Below are 24,656 nucleotides of genomic sequence, written 5' to 3'. Positions count from 1 at the left end.
CCAGGAGCAAAGGACCAGCAGACGCCGGCCATGTGCCTTCCCATGTGACAGAGGTCTCCCAGATGCCAGCAGCCTTTCTCCAGAGAAGGCATCCTCCTGTTGATGCCTTAATTTGGACATTTTCATGGCCTAAGAACTGTAAATTTTAAGTTAATAAACCCCCATTGTAAAAGCCAACCCATTTCTGGTATGTTGCATACTGGCAGCTTTAGCAAACCAAGCCAGTTGTAAAAGGCAATGTGGCTTTTTTGCCTGGCTCTCTCATCTCTTTTGTTTTCTTTTATTTTCCTCTCTTCTCTTCTCTTCTCTTCTCTTCTCTTCTCTTCTCTTCTTCCCTCTCCTTCTCCTCCTCCTTCTCCTTCTCTCTCTCTGAATACATGCCTTCAGAGCCTGGAGTCAGCCTGTGAGAAGTCTGGCTATTCTGCAGCTGCCACACAGGCCCCAGACATGTGAGTGAATGAGGCTCCGGCCAAGTCTAGTGGAGCAGAAATGAGCTGTCCCTGCTGAACCCTGCCTAGACTGCAGATTCGTGGGCAAAACACATGTTTTTTTTTAAAAGCCACCAAGGTTTTGGGTGCTTTGTTACACAACCATACTAACTGGAACAAGCATCTTGGCTGTTTCCTGAAATTTTCAATTACTCCTGATTATCAGAATACTCTTATTCCAGAATCTAAGATGATCTCCACTGGATATCCCATTCCTCCTTGTTTATCGCATATGTAACTCAGTAGTTTTTTGCAGCAACTTCACCTTAGAAATCAGAAGTACCTATGTCCACCCTTCCTGCCAGGCAGGAGACTCATCGCTCCTCTCCCAGAATCTCCCCTTTTCTTCATCCCAGTGAAGTACATTCCCTTCTAACTCCATGCTCCAGAAACACTGTTCCTTCCTCCAACCTGCCCAGGGTGTAACTGCTTCCTGTCCTTTCTTGTCCTGGTTCAAGGTTCTTATTCTGCCCTGTGCCCTCTGTCCTCCCCCATCTCAACATCGGGTGTCTCAATTAGCTTGAAAATATCTTAGAAGCAGGGATCTAACCCATGGGCAGGAAACTTCTATTTATCTGGAATCATAATACAATTTTAAATACTTGAAGTTTGATCCAGAGCTTTTTAATGTGGATGAAGATATTGCTAAAGTCTATTACTGACTTCCTTGCTGCATTAGTGTGCATCAAACATGATGTAGAGTTTACTCAGTGGCTCAGGCCACAGGAACCATGATCCTGCCTGATGAACTCTCAGAGACATTCGATGCAGCCCCTCTTTCTTACAGATGGAGAAACAGGCTCAAAAACAGGGCTAGTGACTGTCCTCATGCCACACAGCAAGCTCAGGGCTGAGATGGAACCAGAAACCCAAATTCCTGCCTGTGGGCATGGAGCTCTCTCCTGGATATGCCGCTGCTCAGTGTTGTATTAGCAAGCAGAATAGCCACAAATTTCCTCTGTATAGTGCCTCACTGATTATGATGTCATTTCATGTCCACATTTAATCTGACCTGCACAATGACCCCGAGTTTGTGCTGCCAGCTAGAGATATTTTGATGTGTAAAATAATTTATGTTCACACTGAAAGACCCCAATGTCTGCTATTTTCCAGTACATATTGACTTGAGATGCCAGTGGGACCCCAAAGTGGAAAGAATAGCAAGTTAGTATCTATGGAGCATGTAGTGTCTGTCACTCACTGTGCTAAATGTGTGGATTCTTTCATTTAAATGTGGCAACAGGTTCAGGCAGGGCTGTGATCAGTGTGTCTTGATGTTTCCATTGACTTTTGCTTTACATAGGGAGGGGAAGGGCAGATAGTTTTCTCTTTGCCACTCTGTGGTCTTATTATACTTATCCCTGATGCAAAATTGTGTTCTGTATGGTGAGATGGCCGTAAGTTTGGCCTCCAGGGAAGCAGAGCCTTTCTGCAGTTCCCTTCCCTCCAGCTGCTGAACTTGGAAAGCTTTCAGCAGAGGTGTCCCAAGTGCCAGCTGTCTTCCTTGTGGTGTGCCAGGGAGGTGTTGAGTGCTTGTCATTAAACAGGGGACAGTGGCAACCAAGCACTCCCCCACCCAGCTCCCCCTGGACAGTCACCCAGAGTGGTGTGCTGCTTTGGGCACTGGCCTTGGGCACTGGGTGGACCTGCCTCTTCTACTGACCAGCTGTGTGACCTTAACCAACCTGGTTAACTGAACCTCGGTGAGCTCTAGGGTGCTCCCCAGATATTTTTAGTTCATCTCCATTCTGGGCATACGGTACTATTGTATTTTCTTGCCCCTTGGCATAACTGGGTCCAGCTAATGAGTTGTGAGCAAAAGTGACACCTGTCACATGAAGTCCAGATCATTTCATTGTCACTGAGGCCCTCCAGACCTCCCTGTCCCTTCAAGACAGCAAATGGAATGTTCCAGATTGTGTTTTCTCCATCAGTGGCTGCTCCAGCATTCTGGAGTGTGGTTATTAAGAAGCAGGATCCTCAGTCACCTAGGGTGGGCATGTAGTGTGAGTCAGAAATAAAATGCTGTGGTTTTAAGCCACTGGAATTTTGGGGCTGCCATCCAGTGGCTTAGCCCATTGGCTGATACATGACCCCATGGGGTTTTTGTGAAGTTTAAAGGAGCTGTTACATGCAAAGCACTGAGCACAGTCTGCCCATCACAAACATTCAATACAGGTAGTGATTTCTATTTCTATTCATCTTGATGTCCCATAGGCATCTCAACCTCAAGATGTCCCAAACCAACTTGGGCCCCCACCCACCAAAGCCAACCCAGCACTTCCTCCTGCTCACTCCCCTCCCACACACACACTGAGATGGGCCCCACCTTCCAGTCTTATGTACAGTCAGCCAGTCTTTCCCCCACACCCAGAAGGTTGACAACCCTTCTAAATACCTCATGGTCCCCTGTATCACCTCTTCTCCATTTCCTCCAACACTGTCTTAGCCCAGCCCTGCATTATTTCTCATGTAGTTTTCTACGATGGCTTCATAACTGGACTTTCTGCTTTTATTATGTTCCCACAATCTAGTCTTTACACACTACTTAGTTGATCTGGCAGTACATCCAATCACTTTCCCCACACCCATCTACCAATTCACTTGTCACCATCCAACCCAATCCATCCACCCCTGTAGGTCACTATCACATGAAAATTCTTCACTGTCCACAGGAGAAATTTGAAACTGCTTGGCTTTGTGCACAAGCCCTTCACATTCGAGTCCTGCCTATGCTTCCAACATCACTTACCGTCACTCCTTGAGTGGCGCCCTGGGATCTAGCCACACTCCACTAGCTGCACTAACCTGGATGTGGATCTAGCCACACTCCACTAGCTGCACTAACCTGGATGTGTCACTCCCTCTTCATGCCTTCATATCTTTGTCCACACTATTCCCTGGGTTTGGGAACTCAAGACTCAATTCAGGGCCATTTCCTCTCAACAGAGCCAGGGATCTTTGCACTCCTGTATTAAGATGTTATGACACTTATCAAACTGTACTGTGGATGATTGGTTTTCCATCTCGCTCCATAGACTGTGAGCCACTGGAGGGAGGGACTGTGTCTTGCCCGCCATCCTGTTACCAGCATCTAGTGCAGTGTGTGACACAGAAGCCCTTAATAAGTAACTGTTTAATAAAAGGATGAATGGCCAAGGACTCACAGATGAGGGGGAAGATGGGCATTCAGTGGCCCCTAGGCTGCCCCTATGCCACAGAGCATCAGCTTGCGTGCCCATGACATCCTTGCCAGACACATTCAGGTGTGAGGTAAGGGCTTGCTGTCAAAGACGGACACCAGGCTGGGCAGGCTGGGTGGCTGTGAACAGGACTCAGCTCACAGTGGTGTTTGTTCTTTGCAGACAGGGGTCTCCCACGTCCAGCCCTGGTGGTTTCCTATCTGAGGAATCTGGCCAAGAAACGACAACTGTCCTCCAGGAGCTGAACATATCATGAGATTCAAGTTAAGATCTTCCCTTCTGGATCTTTTTTTGGACACTCTCATAATGTAGCCAAGATCATTAAGAAACTTAACTTTTCCTAAGCTGGAAGCATAACAGAGCTCATGTTATATAGTGCCTTCCTCTGTCTACTGACTCTCACTCTCCCAGTCCTGAGAATAGAAGATTCCTGGCTTTACTTTGGTGAATAATCCAGCATCCCACCACCCCAAGGTTTCCTCTCTATATAAGATGAGGGGGAGAACTGCAATGTCTATCAGATCCTGGATCCCTGAATGACTGTGTGGAGGAAAGCTGCTAATTGGCCACTTTACTGTCAGTACTAAGTAAGTAAGGGATAAACTTATTGTTTTTGAGCTATTCAGTGATGTACAGGATTGGGGAGGGGTAATAGGATTGGTCCACCCTGTGTGTAGGCCATAAAGGGGAAGTTTTGGGTAGAGAATTTCAAAAGAATGATAAAACTGACTAAAAATCAGCCCACTTTTTATTGTCACCATGCACCAGCAGTTTGAATAATATCAATGATGAAATACTCTTCCCCATGGGGCAGATGGATCCCACCCCTGCCCCCACCTTGGAATGTCACTGGAGCCATTAGACGTTTTGAAGTTTTTTAAAATTAATTAATTAATTAATTAATTAATTAATTATTACAGTGGTTAGGCTTTATTTTACTCTGAGTAGGAGCTGTGAGCTCTGAAGGCCCTCCACGATCTTTAGGGGAGCCCCTCCCTCCATGTGTCTGAGCTCACACACTCCGCTCTCATGCTCGCTGCTCAGCCCACACTGGCCTCCTTGCTCCCAGTGGGAACACCCCAGATGCGCCCCCACCTTGGGGCCTCTGCACTCCTCTTTCCTCTGCCTGCAGGGCTCACCCCTCACCTCCTCAGAGTCTTTGCTCAAATGTCACTTTTTTAGTGCAGCCTACTCTGACCTGTTAAAATCATACCTCACTCTTTCTCCCAGCTCCCCTGATCCCCTTTTTCCTGTTCTATTTCTTTTTTTCATAGCACTTATCACCACCTAATATTATATAAAAGTTTTTCATTGACTATGGTTCTTGTCAAACCCACTAGAATGTAAACACACTATTCATCTTTGTCTGTTTTATTCACAAATATATCCAAAGGCAAAAGAATGGTTCCTGGCACATAGCAGATGCTCAATAAATGCCAGTTGAGAAAAAGAAAGAAACAACTAGGGGTCAATGTGAGATAATGTCCCTCAAGAGGGTCACTTTTAAATTCTGGTTTCTATTTTGCTTCCCTTTTTGGATGTGTCCTCCACAAAGGAGCTATCTAGCCTTTGGACACGCTCAATTCTTTCCCCCACTGCTTAGAGCTAGCGTGGGAGCTGGGGTTCTGTGGCCAAGGGATGTGGCAGCCATGCGGCCACAAGAACAAATGGCTGCAGTAAGTTGCTTATGTAAGAATTCAGCCCACCCTGCTGCCTTGGGCTTGCTTGTCCTTCTGATGCAGAACAAGGAACTCATCTCAGGACTGTGAGACCCATCCTCTCTGGGTCCATCCCTACACCTCCACGTAGAATGTGATTCTGCCCTCTGTGTTTTCCTGCTGCGGGGCCTGGGAAGTGGGGGTCTGAGAGACAGCAGAGAACCCCCCATTCTCTCCTGTTTGGCTCTTTTCTTGGGCCCCCTCCCCAGGTCTGCTTCTCCAAGAGAGAGTTCTGGAAGGGATTTTCCATTCTTGTCATCATGCAGAGAGAGTCCCTGGAATGAGGGTTTTGCTCAAAGGCCTGGGGGGCTAGGATGGTTTGGCATAATTGCAGTAGGAGCTGCCACTGGTGCTGTCTCAAAAACACAGGTGCCCCCCTGTTAAATCCCATTTCCACCCTGCTCTTGTGGGCTGTGAAATGGAAGGTATCCTGTAAGATGGGGGTGGGAGGCTGGGGGTAAGGCTGTTGGCTGAGGAATCTCGAGCTCTGGACGATTTCTCCGGGAGCTGGGCTGCCACAGTGGCCCTGCTTGGCACCTCCTTGCTTGTGTTCCCTCTGCCAGATCTTACCACCTTCCAGGACCTGCCAGCCCTCACCTCCTCAGAAAGCCAACAGCACCCACCCCAGCACGCCTTTCATCTGTGACAAGTGCGTTTCCCCTTCTTGCTATGGGCTTTCCTGCCTCTGACCGGTGTCCCTGTGAGACTGCAGTTTCTCACGGGCACACTCTGAGCCCCTGCGTGGCTCCCCTGAGCATCTGGCTTAGAGCCTGTCTCTGGTGGAACCTCAGCCCTCACCTGTCAGATGAAGACGTCCCCTGTTGGACTCAGGCTGCTCCCGGGCTGGGCACATCGTGAAGGATCAATAGGTATTTGTGGACACAGTAGAAGCAGCTCTTGGATACTGGCCATCCCCTCCGGGTCCAGTTTATTCAACTCAGCCAGTGCTTCCCAAGGGCCCAATATGTGCTAGTGGCCATGGGAGGTCTAAAGGTAAAAACAGCATGATTTCTGCCTCCCAGGGGGGAAGACAAACCCCAGTAGTTAAGAGCGATTACAAGGAAGACTTAAGAAAGTTTGTGCCACCTGTGCTTGGCCTGGCAGGAAGAGCCTTAGGCAGACGTGTGGGGTCACCCTGAAGGCTGGGCTGGGTGGGACCTTAGTGAGTGTCAGAAACATGCTGGCCCAAGCCTCCACTTGCCCATGTGGGATAATGACCCCTGGCCTACTCCCAGGGCTGGAGGGGAGTTAGGGTCTTAGTAGATATGCCCAGGCCTGTGGGTTTGAAGAGGCAGGGAACAGGTTTATTGGGATGCAGGGTCTCCCTGATATGCTTATTAAAAGAGGCAAGTTTCAGCTTTCCTCTCAGCCCACCTAGTGGGAGATTCCCATGCTCATAAATGGTGTTTATAACTTTCTTCTGCCTTTTATGTTGGCGGGAGGCCTGTCCTCTGCCCGATAAAAGGTGAGAGCGATAAGCCCCGGGGTCCATCGTGCTCTCAGCCTAGCTGGTTCTCCCCAGGCCTTCACTGCAGAGCCAAGGCATGGCAAGCCGTTCCTACCGCATCCGCCCTGGCTGCACTGTTGGGAACTTCAGCTCCTGCTCTGCCATCATGCCCAAGCCTGGGGCTCACAGCTGGGTCAGTGCCATGGCCTACCGTCCTGGGGGGCCTGGGGGACCTGCGGGGCTGGGCTACAGGCGCCTCGGAGGCTTCGGCAGCCTGAGCCTGTGTGCGGTGGGGTCCCCCCGGATTGCAGTGAGTTGCGGCCGGCCCCTGTGCAGCGGGGGCAGCTTTGGCTACCGGGCAGGGGGCCTTTGTGGGCCCACTGCTCCCTGCATCACCAGCGTGACAGTCAACGAGAGCCTGCTCACGCCCCTCAACCTGGAGATCGACCCCAATACACAGGGCGTGAAGCACCAGGAGAAGGAGCAGATCAAGTGCCTCAACAGCAAGTTTGCCGCCTTCATCGACAAGGTGGGTGTGTGGGGGGCTCCCTGGGCTGTGGCAGGAGGGGGCAGGGACCTGGAACACAGACTGGGTTCACATTCTCATAGTCCCTGCCTGGCAACCCACTATATCAGGATCTCCATCTGTACACACTGCTGTGAGAAGCAAATGCAATAATGGATATGAAATCAGCTTATGCAACAGAAGGGTTTACTGCTGCTATTTCTACTGCTCAGTGAGAGCTGAATCTCCATCTGTGGGTCCAAACACTTAGTTCCTCTGTCTTCTGGATATCAACCACTATGCAATAGGCAGGTGTGGGTGGGGGCTGGCATCCCTGCTGAGACAGATGTCTGACCTCCCTCTTAGAGGAGATGCCCCTCACCTCCAGCATGGGGAGTGGGGGAGCCAGGAAGAAGAGGGGCCAGAGGCTCCTTTCTTGCTCCTTCCTGGTGGGGACATTGTAGAAAAGCTGTGGCTTCCCAAGACTTCTGCCCAAGACACCAGTCCCCAACACTCACATAGATTAAAGAAGGGCATTGAGAAATCTAAGGAGTGGTCCATGGAGAGACTTAAATTGCGATTTTCTAATGTTGCACTTTTTGAGCCCTCTTTCTGGTTGATTATATAGTTCTGTTGCCTTTGATATAATGATGCCCACTCTGCGATCACACAATCTGATCTTTGGGCAAGGACAGCCTCTGGAGTTCAAGGGAGGAAAGGCCTAACTTAGAGAGCTGAATGGTGTGCATGTCTACACCATGGGACTGTGTAAGGAGGCATGCACCAGGGTGATGGGTGGGAGCTCTGTTCTCAAACACCAGCATTAGAAACAGGCATGACTTCAAGCAAACCTGCTGTACAACTCTTCGTAATGTAGCATTGGCTGTTCAAACCACTGATCCCTTCCACTGGCACAAAGAGCTGATCCTAGAGTCATGCAGGTAGTTGCTGCACAAGGACTCCCAGCCAGGAGGGCAGGGGGTGGGAAGTGGAAGTCAGCCTGTGCTCTGATGTTGGGGGTGAGGGGCACCTTTTCTTAATTTGCTCAGAAGCACAGTGAGGGCTCTGAGCAGACTCTAGAGGGATCTTTGCATATAGCCTTTGTACATCACCAATCTATGCTGCTCCTCTGTTGGGAGGGGTCAGTTCCAGGTCTGGAGAGAGAGACTCACAGGCCCGTGCTAGGCTGGCTGTCCCCTCCCCTGGGAGTTGCTGATGACAGCCGGCCACCTCCCTCCAGGGTCCTTCCTTCAGGAGGGGCTCCAGGTCTGCAGACTGCATTGACGTGGTGGGCTCGTGCCTGCAGAGCAGAGCAGGTGAGCCAGGGCTGCCCACCCCCACCTGGGCCTGCGTGGTGAAGCCAAGGCAGATGCCTTTTAGAGAATCGGGGCTTGTCTCCCTTGCCCACAAGCACAGGCAGTTGAAAGTTGCTTTGTGCCAGGCTCCTACCTCCCAGAAGGTTAGGGCTTGAGAGGAAATCATGTAGTTTCAAGCTGGTTACTTCCACGGGGGCCAGGCAGGTTGTGTGGATGAAGCCAAGCTCATCCTACTCATCTCCAGATTCGGGCCTGGCATGGCCAGATCTCCTGGTTTTTCAAGGTCTGATAAATCCAGGTTATTGCTTTAGAATAATCAAGTTTTTAAAGGTGGGCAACTAATTCAGATTTTTATAAAACTGTGTGCAGTCTAAATAAAATGTACCTGTAGGACAGATAGGGTCTTGGAGACCACCAGTGTACAATTTTTTATCTAATCCTACCTTCTCTGTTTATAACTGAGGCTCAGGCAAAGGGACCTGTTTGGTGGCAGAGTTAGGCCAGCAGGAGGTCACCTAACTGCTGGTCCAGAGTTCCCTCTCCTTTGCTCTAGGACCCCAGGATTGGAGTGATGGAGAGTATGATGTGTTCATTTAAAAATTGCTGTTGTAACAAAACACCACAAATTTAGTAGCTCAGTAACAAGATACGTTTATTTCTTCACAAGGCCAAAATCAGTGTGTTTCCAGGGCTGCAATTCTTTCTGGAGGTTCCAAGGGAAAATCCGTTTCCAGGGACATTCAGGCTTTTAGCAGAATTGAGTTCCATGTGGTTGTAGGACTGTAGCTCCTTTTTCCTTGTTGGCTGGCTGCCAGGGAAATTCGCAGCTTCTAGAGGTTGCCTACATTTCTTGCCGGTGATGGGTGGGTCTAGTCCTCATATTTCAAATCTTTCCTCTGCCTTATTCTTCTGAGCATCTCACTCACTGTTCTGATTTTAAGGATCCAGGTGATTACATTGGACCCAGCTGTGTAACCCAGAATACTCTCTCTCTCTGTTTAGGTCCATACCCTAATTCCCTCTGAGGTATTCCCTCTTTTGCCATGTAACCGAACTTATTCACAGGCTGCAGGGATTAGGCTGTGGACATCTTTGGGGTGTCGTCATTTGGCCAACTATACAGAGTCTAGGGTATTTTTGCAGGATCAGATGTTTTTTCATTCTGTGCAGAATAAACACATTGCTGGGAATTAAATGCTCTTTCTGGGAGATGGAGATGGGCTGGGCGGCGGTGGGGGAACAGTTGTGACCTGCACTTTCAGACTCTGCCAGATGATTAGGGCTCCTGGGGAAGGTCCCAGCTGCGGCAGGCCAGTGGCCATGCCCTAGGGCAGAGAGATCTCAGGGGAACCAGCCACTTCCCCAGGCTCCCTCTGAGTCTCTTTCCCTGACCCTGGGTGGCAGGTGCGCTTCCTGGAGCAGCAGAACAAGCTGCTGGAGACCAAGTGGCAGTTCTACCAGAACCGGAAGTGCTGCGAGAGCAACCTGGAGCCGCTGTTCAATGGCTACATCGAGACGCTGAGGCGGGAGGCCGAGTGCGTGGAGGCCGACAGCGGGAGGCTGGCCTCAGAGCTGAACCACGTGCAGGAGGCCCTGGAGGGCTACAGGAGGAAGTGAGCATGACAGGGCTGGGGGTTTGGGCTAGGGATACACATCCAGGGCACAGATCCGCCCAGGGATGGAGAGAAAGGAATAGATGACCCAGGGGTAACTAGATCAACTGGGCTGAAGAGCATCCAGCACCAGGATGGGTTGAAAGGGAAAGGTCATGGAACGGACAGCTTGAACTGAGCTGGCGGATACCCTTTAAGGGATCTGATGAAAGACCTTGGATTTTTCATTTATTTACTCTGCAGAAAAGCATGAGGCTCTTGTTCTGCCAAGTTCCACAATTCAAATGCCAATGTGAATCTTTTATTTTAACCTGAATTATTTAGTTTGGCCATTACTCAGCCAAAACTCACTGAGTCACTGTTAATTTGTTCTTCTTTACCTTGTAGATACAGACAGAGTGAAGGTTGATTTTTGACATTAAAAATCAGTCCTGATAATTCTAACCCTTATTGGAATTCTTATCTTGGATGGTCAGGTTTTGCCATCCAGATGGACCCAGCTACGCTCTTCACTTAACTTGGGGTGATGCAAATACACAAACAATTCTCCGTTTACAGGAGTTAAATTGTTTCCCACTCTGGGGGTGTGAGGGCCGGTAATTACAGAGCTTAGAGTTTATAGCAGGCCAAATTGCCGCGTAATTAACAAATTGTGCAAACCTTAGTCTGGGAACTCAGCTCTTCCTTGTCAGCTGGGCGGTGCTTTTCCCAAGATAAGGTCTCAAGGGCAGGAGGAATGAATGGGTCCAGGCTGGTGGAGGAGGGCTACGGAAAATGCCCCTGTGCAGTCTGGGCACAAGGTCAATGTTCCAGGCCTGTGGGTTGCTTCCAGGAATTCAAGTCTCAGGATGTTGGGGGAGGAGGAGCAGAACATCTTAGGGGTGGCTTCATAGAGCTTTATGTTTTTATACAATTTTAGAGCTGAAAGGACCCTTGGAGCATCTGGCCTTTCATTTATTCCATCATTATTTTTTGACTTCCTGCCCACAACTCCATCAATTTAAGCCAAGATGTAGATTACATGACTTGCCTCAGGCTTTCCTTTTTTTAATTTTAAATAACGAATTTATTTTATCTAATTTAAAATTGTGAATTTTTACTTCCAGTTTTAAAAAATTCAGTTTTATTGAGATATATTCACATACCGTACAATAATTCACAGTATGCAATCAACTGTTCACAGTACCATCATATATAGTTGTGCATTCATCACCCCAATCAAGTTTTTGAACATTTTCCTTACTTCAAAAAAAAATAAGAATAAAAATAAAAGTAAAAAAGAACACTCAAAGCATTCCATCCCCCCACCCCACCCTATTTTTCATTTAATTTTTGTCCCCATTTTTCTACTCATCTGTCCATACACTAGATAAAGGGAGTATAAGCCACAAGGTTTTCACAATCACACAGCCCTACCATGAAAGCTATATGGTTATAGAATGGTCTTCAAAAATCCAGGCTACTGGGGTGCAGTTCACCAGTTTCAGGTATTTCCTTCTAGCTATTCCAATACACTAAAACCTAAAAAGGGATATCTATATAATGCCTCCAGATTGACCTCTCAACATTTTTGAAATCTCTCGGCCACTGAAAGTATATTTTGTTTCATTTCTCTTCCCCCTTCTGGTCAAAAAGATGTTCTTAATCCCACGATGCCAGGTCCAGGCTCATCCCTGGGAGTCATGTCCCATGTTGCCAGGGAGATTTACACCCCTGGGAGTCATGTCCCACATAGTGGGGAGGGCAGTGAGTTCACCTGCCGAATGGGCTTAGAAAGAGAGAGATTGCCTCAGGTTTTGCAGCTACCTTAGTCAAAGCTGGGACCAGATACTGGACACAGAAATTCAAGGGCAGAACCAGGGAATTTTAAAGAGCTAGGGCTCTGGCTGGCCGGCCCAGGGTTCTCAGTTCCAGGGCCTTACACCTGTGTGCTGTCTCCTCAGGTATGAGGAAGAGGTGGCCCTCAGGACCACGGCTGAGAACGAATTTGTGGTGCTGAAGAAGGTGAGTGACTCGAAGCCATTGGATGCCGTGAGCCGGGGCCTTGTGTGCATATAGGTCAGGTTGTCGGTGGCCAGGCGATCGGGTCCCCTGGCAGATGACAGCCCGCTGGCTCGGCCGTGAGAGCCATCAGGCCTCCGTGCAGGAACCCAGGCTGTGCTGGCAGAGCCTTCTTACAACCTCATCCTGCTGCTGTTTGGCTCTTTGTAAACCAGCCGATGAGCTGAAATGTTCACTTTGAAGTCTGTCTCCCTCTCACGTGGACCTTGCCTCCTCCAGTCATCCCAGGTCAGGGGTAGTTGGTTCTCAACTTGCTAGTGATTTTGTGAGCTGTGGCCTGTGCTCAGTGGAACTGCAGGTGATGAGCAAGCTAAAGAAGAAAAGTGCTACTGGGAAGTGAAAGTGTATACGAATGCTCTTTAATAAAGAATGTGCTTACCAGCCCTGATTTGGAGTACTCACAGAGCGGAGAGAGGGCTGGTGAAAAGTCTGCCATTGGAGGTGTGGTGGGGGATGGTGGGGTGCACCCCTGGATCTGTCGACCACCATGGTCGTGGGCCAGCTTGGCTCAGAGGCAGCAGCTTGCTGGGCTGTGTCCTTAGGCTTTGCTTTCCAGAAAGGTCCCCAGTTACAGAGAGGTCCGATGTCTCTCATCGTCCTTTCCCCAGGTGGGAATGCCGGGTCCCACGGATGCTTATAAGATGGGAGGTGATGTCAGTGGGTGGCCCTGCCCCCCAGAGCGGCTGGAAGTGGAGACGGGAAGTCTGGCTTAGACTTCAAGGGGGCAGGTCTGAGGCCGAGAAGGGGGCCAGGAGATGGCTTCGGCCCCCTGTGGGGAGTGGAGGGGGGCTCAGGGGCATGGCGAGCGAAGTAATCCCATTACCCGCCCTCTCCCTGTCCCCCTCCACCAGGACATAGACTGTGCCTATCTGCGCAAGGCAGACCTTGAGGCTAACGCGGAGGCGCTGCGGGGGGAGATGGGCTTCCTGCAGTCCCTCTATGAGGAGGTAAGTCCTTCCCATCCCAGAAGGGCACGTGGGCAGGAGGCGGAGGGACTTCCCATGTCCCTTGGTAGGAGCGTGGTCCTTCCTTAGTCTCCGAGGGCCTGAACAGCCTTTCCCTCTGTGACCAGAGGAGATTTTCTTTGCTTGGTCCTCCTTTCAAAATGGAAATGGGTGGTGCCTTTCCTTTAAAATAACTTGGAAGACCGCGATTAATTTCCTGTCTACACAGCACGTGAAGTGGAGGTTTGGCACTTATTAATTCAGGGCGTGTGAAAACTCAATTAGAAAATCCGGGACCCTTGATTTGGCCATCATCCAATTGACTCCATTTACACAGCTGATCTGGATATTTCAGGCCCCAGGGGAGAGTGATCCAGTTTGTCCTTAGGCATATAAGTCTCTCTGCACTGACCCAGGCACTGGTTCAATTCTGCCTTTACTCACTGCCTGGAGGTAACGGTCCATAGTTATCTCCCCAGCCTTCTCCTCTTAAAGCTACACTTTTTGAATTTTTCTGAATTGATGGTAGGTTTATAGTTTATTTCCTAAGGTTTCAGCGTTGGCACCGATTTTTGGTTTACTGTGGAGATAGGAACAGGAGGGGGATTTGGAACTGAGGTTGTTTTCTCCTACAGGAAATCTGCCTCCTCCAGTCTCAAATCTCAGACACTTCAGTTGTGGTCAAGATGGACAACAGCCGGGAGCTGAACATGGGCTCGGTCGTGGCTGAGATCAAGGCTCAGTATGACGACATTGCCAGCCGCAGCCGGGCTGAGGCCGAGTCCTGGTACCAGACTAAGGTGAACTGGAGGGCTGGGGGTATGTTTGGATCCATGCCTGGCCCACTGATCAGTGGGGAGACTGATGAAACTGCACCTCCCAAGGGGCTGCAGCAGGGCAGGGGAAGGAGTTAGAACTGCTGCAGGGGAACGTGGGACTGGCCAACATGAGTTGGGGGTAATCAGATTTTCTACAATCAGCCACATTCTTCAGTCCCACAGAGCCACGTCATTGGCTGCCTTCACATCTTTGTTTTCCGATCTGCAGTGCGAGGAGATGAAGGCCACAGTAACCCAGCAGGGTGAGAACCTTCACAGAACCAAGGAGGAGCTCAGTGAGCTGAACCGTCTGATTCAGAGACTGACGGCTGAGGTGGAGAACGCCAAGCAGCAGGTCAGGGGGACGGACGCTTGGTGCACTTGCTGCTTGTTATTTGCTTTCTGCTTTCTGCTTACCTTACAGGGCCACTATTGTCTTTGGAGAGGCTTGTATTTTAACACCCTGCATCTAAGGGACCACAATGCGCAAAATATTGTAGGCAGAGGACTGGTCTACCTTCTCTGATTTTTTTTTTCCATTTCCCTTTTCCATTTCACCCCTCTAGACACACCTCAACCTGGGGTAGTGCAGTAGTTGTCTTCTGCTTCCCCTTTCTGTGATTTTTTTTTTTTTTTTTTAATCCCCACACCTCTCTTGATGGACTGGAGGTACATATTCCTGAACTGACCACATGCCACTACATACAAAGGGCTCACTGCCATCATCTGTCCATTTTTGTTATTTTAAAATAATCTTTGCCTCCCATTTTCAATCCCATCCCCACTCTCCATCCCCAGCACTCAATCTCATCTATTAATATACACGTCCTTACAGTCATCTTTCGTATGTATATTTGTATATATGGACTTTGAAATGTATTTATATAAAATTTTTAGTATTTTAAATTTATGCCATGATATTCTGCCATAGATCTCATCCTGGTTCTTACCTTTGCCAGTTGGCATTATGTTTTTGAAATCCATTCATGGTGCTAGAAGTTTTCTGTTTCATTATTCCTGACTGTTGTGGGTAGGTTTTATAACACACATAAACCATACTCTCCTCTCCATTCTCCACTGATGGACACTCAATTTGGATACTGCAATCATTTGCATCATGAGCATCATGAACATTTTTATACATGTCTCCATGTGCACCAATGGGAGAGATGTTTTGAAGTTAAAAGCAAGGAATGGAAGGCAGGCATATAGTTACTTTCATTACGTTTTTACTAAGTATGCTCCCATTATCAGCACGTGTGGACTCCTGTTTCCAGCACTTGCTATTATCAGACTGTCTTATTTTTGTGGCTCTAAATAGGTATAAGCTGGTATTTAGCTACTACTTTAATTTTCACTTCTCTGGTTCCTAGTGACATTGAAGTTCTCCTTATACACTTACTAGTCATTTGTATTTCCCTTTCTAAGAAAGCCTTTTCATATGATTTGTCCATTTTTTTTCTCTTGGTATTCCTGTATTTTTCCTTGATGGCTTGCTGTATTTCTTTTTCTATTCCGACTAGATGACGATCCTTTATCAGTTATACAGGTTGCAATTAATTTTCTCTCAATCCATCCCTTGTTTACTTGCTCTGGTTCATGTCCTTAAGCAGGGATCTTTAATCTAGAGGTGGCCAAATGCTCAGTTCTTCCTTAATGGTTTATACTTTAGAACCAGGATGAGATCTATGGCAGAATATCATGGTGTAAATTTAAAATACTAAAAATTTCATATAAATACATTTTAAAGTCCATGTATACAAATATACATATGAAAGATGACTGTAAGGACATGTTTATATTAATAGATGAGATTGAATGCTGGGGATGGAGGGTGGGGATGGGATAGAAAATGGGAGGCAAAACTTTGTAAGTTTTGAGATCATAGCGGGACCCTCTTGTATTTTTGTTCTCTATAATTTTGTAGTTTTACCTCTCACGTGAAGAGCTTTAATCCATCTGAGTTTTTTTTGTATATATAGTGAGCAGGGTTCTAATTTAAGGTTTCTCTGTATAGTGAGACATTTACTGTGTAATCCATTTTTTCCCCACTGATTTGTGAAGCTCTCTCTATCATAATACCAAGTTCCCAGATTATCTGGTCCAATTTCTGTCTGCTCCCTTCTGGGTGGCTGTTCTCAACTACCATGTAAGATGTATCACAAGTAATTTGTTACTATTAATAACTGAAGTATAGAAATATGGGAATGTTTTACTTTTCAAGAGTGAAATTAGAAAAGACTCAAAGTTATCACTATAATAACATCACTCTAACTCACCTGCATCCTGTTATGCTTTCTTAAGAGGGGACAAAAGGGAAGAGCTATAGTTAGTATATTGGGAGTTGTTGTAAATGGGAAATTCTTTGTCCCTGTGGATCATCCACTATGATGGCTACTAAATTAAAAAAAAAAAAAAATGAAAAAACAAGTGTTGGCGAGATGTGGAGAAATTGGAACTCTTATGCTTTGCTGGTGGGAATGTAAAATGGTGCAGCCGCTGTGGGAAACAGTTTGGCAGTTCCTCAAAAAGTTAAAAATAGAATTATCACATGACACAGCAATTCCAATCCTAGGTATATACCCGCAAGGAATTGAAAGCAGGGCCTCAAACAGATGCTTGTTCACCAACGGTCACAGCAACATTATTCACAATAGCCAAAAGGTGGGAACTCAGGTGTCACTAACAGATGAATGGATAACCAAAACGTGGTATATGCACACAATGGAATATTACTCAACCATAAAAAGGAATGAAGTTCTGATACATGCTACAACATGGATGAATATTGAAAATATTATGCGAAGTGAAAGGAGCTGGACACAAAAGGACAAATATTGTAAAATTCCACTTATATGTGATATTTAGAATAGGTAAATTCATAGAGACAGAAAGTAGAATAGAGGTTACCAGGGGTTGAGGATGGAGGGAATGAAGAGTTATTGCCTAATGGGTACAGAGTTTCCATTTGGGATGACGAAAAATCTTGCAAATATTGATAATGGTTACACAACATTGTGTATGTACTTAATGTCCTTCAACTGTAGACTTAAAAATGGTTAAAAAGGTACATTTTAAGCTATGTATATTTTACCACAATAAAAATTATGAAAAGAAAGAGACCCCATACAATGGTCTCTGAAAACCTGGCCTTGGAGCTAATTAATTGTGCAGCCTAAGGCAGATCACAGCCTTGTTGAGCCCCAATTTCTTCCTCTACACGATGGTAATAATTATACCTGTTCTGACAAGTTCACTTGTAACTTCTGAAGGTCAGATATGATAACAATATAAGAATGTAAGGTAATATTGCTAATTATTATCATTCCTGTTCCATTGGCTCACATTTCCCCTTGAGCTGCTCACCATGGATTTGCATTTTATGGTATAAAAATGAAGGGAAAAAAGCTCCAAATGAACTATTATTTCTCTGCTTAATTTCCCACCGATGGCAATTCTTTAAAAAAAAAAGTGTTAAGTTCAAAAACGGACCCTTCTGAAGGGAAGCAAAATAGGATGACCAAGTCCCCACTGGCTGCACCCTAGTCAAGCCCCTTCCCCACAGCGCTGCAAGCTGGAAGCCGCGGTGGCCGATGCGGAGCAGCAGGGCGAGGCGGCCCTCAGCGACGCCCGCTGCAAGCTGGCAGAGCTGGAGGCCGCCCTGCAGAAGGCCAAGCAGGACATGGCCTGCCTGCTCAAGGAGTACCAGGAGGTGATGAACTCCAAGCTGGGGCTGGACATCGAGATCGCCACCTACAGGCGCCTGCTGGAGGGCGAGGAGAGCAGGTGAGGACAGGGCTCCAGGGTCACTCCACACCCCCATTCAGGGCTGGAATAGTGCCTCACTGCACCGTTATCCTCCAGGCAGAGAATTTTCTAACTGGAGAAGACTCTGGAGATCATCGAGTCCAACCATTTCCCCATTTAACAGATGGGGAACCTTCCCCGAAAGAGGAAGGGGCTTGCCCAAGATCACTGCTGGTCAGTAGCTAAGCCGAGATGAAACCAGTCTGCTGTTGGCACTTCTGGGCTCTTTTCTCTCACACCCTGTCCTCTTGGGCTATACCTAAAGCTCATTCCAAGGCAACCCCTTTACCCTGTTAGCCAAAAGCATATTTCTACAATCATGCCTGAATTATTGAGACATTTGGTCAAAGGCCGTTTGATTTGGGATGCACAGACAAGAATTCCAGCAACCTAGGGAGCTTGGCGTTCAGGACCAGGGAGTAGAAGTGAGCAGCCCAGGGTTCATGCTGGCCATGGGAAGACAGGGGCAGACATAAGTAATTCCTCCAGGTGACTGGGCTGTGTCCCAACAAGGACTCTGAGGACAGAGGGCAGGGAGACTGATGCTGCTGGGAGGTGTCTTGGAAAAAGGGACAGAAAAGATGAGGGGTTGGGAAAGGGACAGGACCCTTCAGGTCCTGGGGAATGTTCGAGTCAAGAGTCAGGGGCAGGTGAAGTCAGTGTGCAAAGGAGCAATGTGGCTTCACACCTGAGTGGAGTGATGGGCCTCCAGCCTGGGCATCCACACGTCATTGTTTCTCTTGGCAGATTCCGGTCAGAGGGCAGCAGGCTGTACTGGGCAGGAGACTAGAGGTTAAGAGCGGTCTCTGAGTCAGATCGTATGGGTTCAAATCCCAGCTCTATCTTCCCCTTTGGACCCTTAAGCCCTGACTCACTCACCATCATTTCCTGAGTCCCTTGGCATTTGTACTGTGATTTTTATTTTTACTGTGATCATCTAATTAATGTATTAATGACTCAATCATAAAGCAAATGACCCACTGTCCCCAAGATTTTAAAAGGTTTCTATATTTTATGGCACCTTTTCTGTTATTGGTCTTTGATCTTTTTAATAGACTTCTTCCTCTTGGCATTTAAAATGTTTAATTTGATTACACAGTCATGCACATTGCAGAAAATACAGAAAATGAGAAAACAAAAGCAGCCACAGCCATTCAGCTTAGAGTGGCCACTGCCAGCATTTTGGTTCTGCAGACTCCCAGAAGGGAATTGGCTGGAATCCTCTGGAGGGGCATAGTTCCAAGGCAAAAGTCAGATCCCCATGGCAGGCAAGCAATCTCCTTCCATTATGCATTGAAAAACTGTGGTGTAAAGACGTGTTCTGAGTCGAGCAGAATAAATCAGAGTTGAGCTTTCCTGGAGAAAAAGATTTGAAGTGGATGGATTGAAAAGGGGGAGAGGTAGAATAGAAAGTGCAGGCAGGTGTGAGGGAGAAGGGAGCATGTATGAAAAACCCTCTTTAGAGGTACAAATGTCTCATTATTAGTGAGATATTTACAAGTTAATAGTACACACAAGAATGGACTTAGTTGCATGTGCTAGTCTAGTTTAGGCATTTTACATGCAGAGCTCAATTAAACCTTACAACAATACTATAAGGCAGGCATGATTTTCCCTATTTAATGACTGAAGACACAGAGGCACAGAAAGGGTAAGTGTGTGACACAGCCAGGTATAGCCCAGTAGTCTGGCTCCAGGGTCCAGGTCTTAACCACTCTACTCTCCAACCTCCCCCTGCCTTTAATGAAATCTGGTGGATGTCTGAGGCAGCATTTAAAATCATGGGCTGAAAATGAGTCAGTTTGGATGACACCCAAGCTTTTTCCCACCCACAGGTGTCTAGCTAGGCAGTAGCTGCTCCCATCACCTATTCTTTGGCTTTGCTGGGATTTCCAGCCAAGGGACAAGGAGGATGACCCCCTCATCCCTACCTTTTAGTCCATCAAGTCTTCATGGCTGAGAAGCAAACAAGGCATAATGTGGCCTTTTGGATCCTGCAGGCCAATGGGCTCCTGTCCTTTTGGGAGGCCAGCGAGGAGTGCCAACAGAGAGGCTGTCTGCAGCAGGAGGGCTGCATGCCTTCCCCTCAGCTCCTCTCCTTTCCTCTCTTTCAGGGTGGGGAAGAATAGGCTTTGCTGCAAAAGCAGAACTCTGCACTAACCCCTCATTCTCCCCTCTCCCCTGCAGGTTATGTGAAGGCGTGGGCTCAGTCAACATCTGTAAGTTGGGTGTGTGCCTGGGGTGGGGTGCACGACTCTCCTAGGGGTCGTTAGTCTAGTATGAGGTTGCATCTGACTGGTGACTGAGCCTCTGTCCCAGGGGAGGGAGACTGGAGGTGCAGCTCTCTGGGACCTGGACAAATGGATGGCCCCAAATACTTGGCCCCAAATACTGGGGCATCCTTGAAGCCTAAGCTAGTGAGGGCAGCAGATTCTAACCCTCTATTTGGTTCTGTAAAAAGAGCCTGAAGCTTCCAGGCACACACACAATACTCTTCAAATGGTACCATGATTTAAGATGAAGAAATTCTGGATTTGTGTTCTGATCATTTGGGGCCACTGCAGGAAACTCTTGAATCTTTACCTTTAATAATCCAGTATGCACACAGCCCCTGGGCTAGGTATCTGCTTCTGATCTATCTGTTCCCCTCACCTTTCTAGCCACTCTATTTCCAGCTGATTCCTCTACTGTAATCCCTCATCAATTTTTGCCGATTGTACAAACACATCTCAACACCAACCTGGGCCAAGAAGTTAGGTGTCCAATTTGCTAACTACACTCCCTCAAGAAACAGATGGCCGTGAGTTTAGGCTTATCTGTAATTTTAAAGGATTCATGTCTCTGGTCCCTCCCAGGGTGAAGAGAATTAATCCCTGCATCTAAAATATTCTGAGTCACACCATGACTGACCCGGTGTTTCTGCCCACAGGTGTGAGCCGTTCCCAGGGTGGCGTGGTCTGCGGGGACCTGGCTTCCGCCACCTCACGCGGTGGCCTGGGGGGCGCGGCCACCCGCAGCGGCGTCCTCTGCTCCCCCTCAGTTGTGGGGGGCTGCTCCAGCGCGAGATCGGTGCGGTTTGCATAGAGGGGGTGGGATTCTGCATAGTTCGGGTCTGATGGGAGTGGGGAGTGGGACGGGGAGGTTGGAGGGGGAAATCTTTTCTCTATGAGGCCCAAATGTCAGTTTAGTAGTTCTCCTTGTAGGGAGTTCAGACCCGATTTTCCAGTTTCCTGGGTTGGGATTTACTGACACCTGCATTGAACCTGCCCCTCCCCATGGTCCAGGAAAAAGAATGCAAAAGCTTTTTGTATCGAACTAGTCATTTTCTTCCCTCATTAGCTTTAGTGTAGCAGACAATGATTAAGTACCCACTTGTGCCAGGCCCTCTGGGAAGGGAGTGGGTAGAGGGGGTGCCATGAAGGGAGCCTCTCCTTCTGCATCTGAGGCATGGAGGGGGGCAGTGGGGGAAGTGGGACTGGGACTCTGGGGAGGCCCCTTGCTTGGTCTGAGGGACTGTATATTCCCACAGTGCCCCCCAAACTTTCACACGTCAGAATTGAAACATTTACTGGCCCTAATCTACTGAGTATTTTTATTTTTGGTTGTTTGTAATTTTATTGTATTTGGATGCTTCCTGCCATGCTCCTTCTCCCTTTGGGTGCACTGGATTAAACATCAATGGCAAAGGCTTTCTTTCTTGTAATCAAGTTTGCGCTGGCCTCCTTCATTGTCTTCCCAACCCACCTAACACCCCAATTGTTATGCTTGTTTCTCAAAGTGAGGTTCCACGGACCGCCACCTGCAAGGGGATCACAGCCGGGCCCTGGTTAAATAGGCAGATCCTGGGATCTGTCTGCAATGAGTCAAAAGTTCTAGGGAAGAACCTAGGAGTCTGCATTTTGATAAGCTCCCAGGTAGTTCCTATAACTGAGGTTTGAGAACTGCTGATTTATGTGGGCAGAAGGAATGGGAAGGCTGTATAATTCTGGCCGTGGAGGTGACTCTCCCTTAATACTCACTGGATCAGGTGCCCCTTTGCATTTTTCCCTTGACTTTCCGGAAAGGTCAGAGCTACAGTCTGGCCAGCAAACACCTGGGTGAAGCAAAGGTAGAAAAGTTGAGGAGTGGGGAAGCTGTGTTCCCTAAGCACCCGCTAAGTGTCTGGAACAGATTATGTGCATTCCATCCTCACCTCACAGCAACAGAACTATCACCCTCATCACACGGAACAGGAGATTAAGGATCAAAGATGTTAAATAACTTTCCTAAGGTCACACAGCCAGTCCGGGATCCAAACTCAGGTCTAGGGAAAGCTGAGTTCATCTGCTTTTCTGCCTCCTTGCCGGTTGTTCCTTCCGGCCAAACATCCTGGCTCATCAGTGCCTTTAGTTGCCCCTGGGGGAGAGGTGCTCACTCATCTACTTTACTGGTGGTTTGCATTTGGAGATAAGAGCTGGAAGGAGACATACAGGGCCCCCTGGAGGCATTTAGAGGTACATCTCCCCACTGCCTCTGCTCTCCAAGGATCCTGGACAGGAGCCCACCATCCCCTGCAGATCTTATTATGGGGCGGTTCATACAGGCTCCTGTGTGGGAGCCCAGAATGAAAGCCAGACCTTGGGTTGGAGGACATTTACCCCACAGCCTGGACAGAGGCAGTGGATAGGTGGACTCGGTCTCTGGCCTATTCCTGGCTTGACAGCCCCCAAGAAATCCTCACCTAGGGAAGTCCCACCTGGGAAGTCTGCTCAGAGTCCCCTCCAAGGCAAGGGTGTCCCTTCCTTTGTGTGATGAGCTGGGGAGAGGACAACTCTCTTTCATTTGTTAGTACAGGAAGAACCTATTTTTCCCACCTTGTAATATATGGAAACTTTTTTTTCTTAAGATTAGAAAAAAAATACTTGATTGCATAGAGAACATTTTGTCATGAAAATACATATTTGATCTCAAGACATAGAAAAACCTTTGCCCAGTTCTCCCAGGCAAATATCATCCTTCTGATGCCCGCAGACTGTGTCCCCAGGGCCACCCTCTCAGGGCATGCCCTGGCCTGCCACCAACCAAGGTCTTTCTTAGAGCTGGAGGGCTCCCCCGGTCCCACAGGGGGACAGTCCCAGCATTTCACCATCTGAATCCCACCAAGTTTGAGCAGTGGTAAATTCAGGCGAAAAGCGCCACCGCATGGCTCTGAAGAGGAAAAGGAGTCCCGAGGGGTGCTCGCTGCCCTGGGTGGGGAACGCGAACTGGGGGAGGGTTGGCACCTCCCTTTTGATGGTGGGGGTGGGGGTGGGGAGAGTGTATTTACATAGTTGCCCCACAGGTGCTTTCCAATGCAGGCGCTCAACTATGAGTGCTGCCCACCGCCACCCATCCCTGGGAACCCGCCTCTCACGCTCAGTGTCCACTAACACCATGGGAACAGTGGTGGGCACATTGGGGGACCCCCTCTGGTTTTGAACAGGGCAGAAATGGGCAGGGATTTCCAGGGGGCACAAGGGTCGGGGAGGGCAGGAAAGTGGTGTGATGCACTCGTGGACTAAGCCTCTCCCCACTGCTGCTGCTTCCTGGCCAGTCCCCCCACCCAAAGAGAGTGCGCTCAGTGCAGATAGTCTAGTTGCTCTACTATGCAGTGAATGGAAAGCTTAGGACGGTCACCTCTACGATTCACGTTTCCAGAGGTTCGCCGTGGTGTGGCTAATCCAGACAAAAGGTACTTCCAAGAGACCACTTCCATTTCCATATGGAACACATTATGTACTGTTCTTGGTAATGTGGCTGTGGTGGTTTGGAATTATGTACTCCAGGAAAACCATGTTCTTAATCCTAATCCATTCCTGTGGTTGTGGACCCATTACTTTGATGAGGTTTCTTCAGTTAAGGTGTGGCCCAACTCAATCAGATCCTATTACTGGAGGCCTTATCTAGAAGGCCACAGAGAGAAGCCATGGAGAGTGGCCAGAAGCTAGAAGTCGATGGAAGAGAAAGAAGATGCTGCCCCGTGCTTTGCCATGTGATGGAAAAGCCAAGGAACCTCAAAGACTGCCGGCCAGCCAGACCCTGGGAGGAAGCAAGCCTCTGGCCTGAAACCGTGGGCCAATAGACTCCTGTTGTTAAGCCAACCCGTTGCGTGGTGTTTGTTTTAGCACTCAGGAAACTGGTTGGTTTCTTTTTCTTACTACGCGTGGCTCGGGTGGATAATAGCAAAAATTTGTAATTCCTGAGGTCCCAAAGGGAGCAGCTAGAGACACTGGGGCCAGGAAAAGGCTGCGTGCCAGAGGCAGAGTTGGTGAGGATGGTGCGAAGCAGGGGATATTTGAGACTTGGGAGAGGTGTGCCAGCGGTCTCAGAGAGGAAAGGAAAAGACCACGAAGCCCAAGATTATCTGCTTTTTAAAAGAACTCTAATTCATATTTTCTAATCCCTTGGAGAATTTGTGTGTGTGTATTTTTGGGGGTGGTGGTGGTGTTGTTGAATATTTAAGTCAGAGTAGAATAGAGACAGCAGCTTTAATTTTCTCTAATGAAGGTCTTAGCTTGGTTTGTGGTTTTGGTTTGCTAAAGCTGTCAAAATGCAATATACCAGAAATGGATTAGCTTTTAACAGTGGGGATTTATTAGCTTAGACATTTACAGTTCTGAGGCCATGAAAATGTCCCAATTAAGGCATCAACAGGATGATACCTTCTCTGAAGAGCTGTTGCCAGCGAGCTTGTGCCCCTCTGTCAGATAGCAGGGCA

The 24,656-nt window shown here is 48.1% G+C and overlaps 1 protein-coding gene across 1 annotated transcript; it reads left to right on the top strand.

The window, feature by feature from the left end:
• Positions 1–6,953: 6,953 nt before the first annotated feature.
• LOC119543125 (keratin, type II cuticular Hb5-like) lies at positions 6,954–21,603 on the top strand. Its single transcript, XM_037847813.1, has 9 exons — positions 6,954–7,385; positions 10,082–10,290; positions 12,234–12,294; positions 13,203–13,298; positions 13,931–14,095; positions 14,343–14,468; positions 17,679–17,899; positions 20,108–20,139; positions 20,850–21,603. Exons 1-9 carry the CDS (start codon positions 6,954–6,956, stop codon positions 21,002–21,004), a joined length of 1,497 nt encoding a protein of 498 aa, XP_037703741.1. The 3' UTR covers positions 21,005–21,603.
• Positions 21,604–24,656: the final 3,053 nt, after the last annotated feature.

Source organism: Choloepus didactylus, chromosome 8, assembly GCF_015220235.1.
Source record: "Choloepus didactylus isolate mChoDid1 chromosome 8, mChoDid1.pri, whole genome shotgun sequence".
NCBI classification, from domain to species: Eukaryota; Metazoa; Chordata; class Mammalia; order Pilosa; family Megalonychidae; genus Choloepus; species Choloepus didactylus.
The sequence above is the reverse complement of the archived record's forward strand: the minus strand, read 5'-3'. Positions and strand labels throughout refer to the sequence as shown.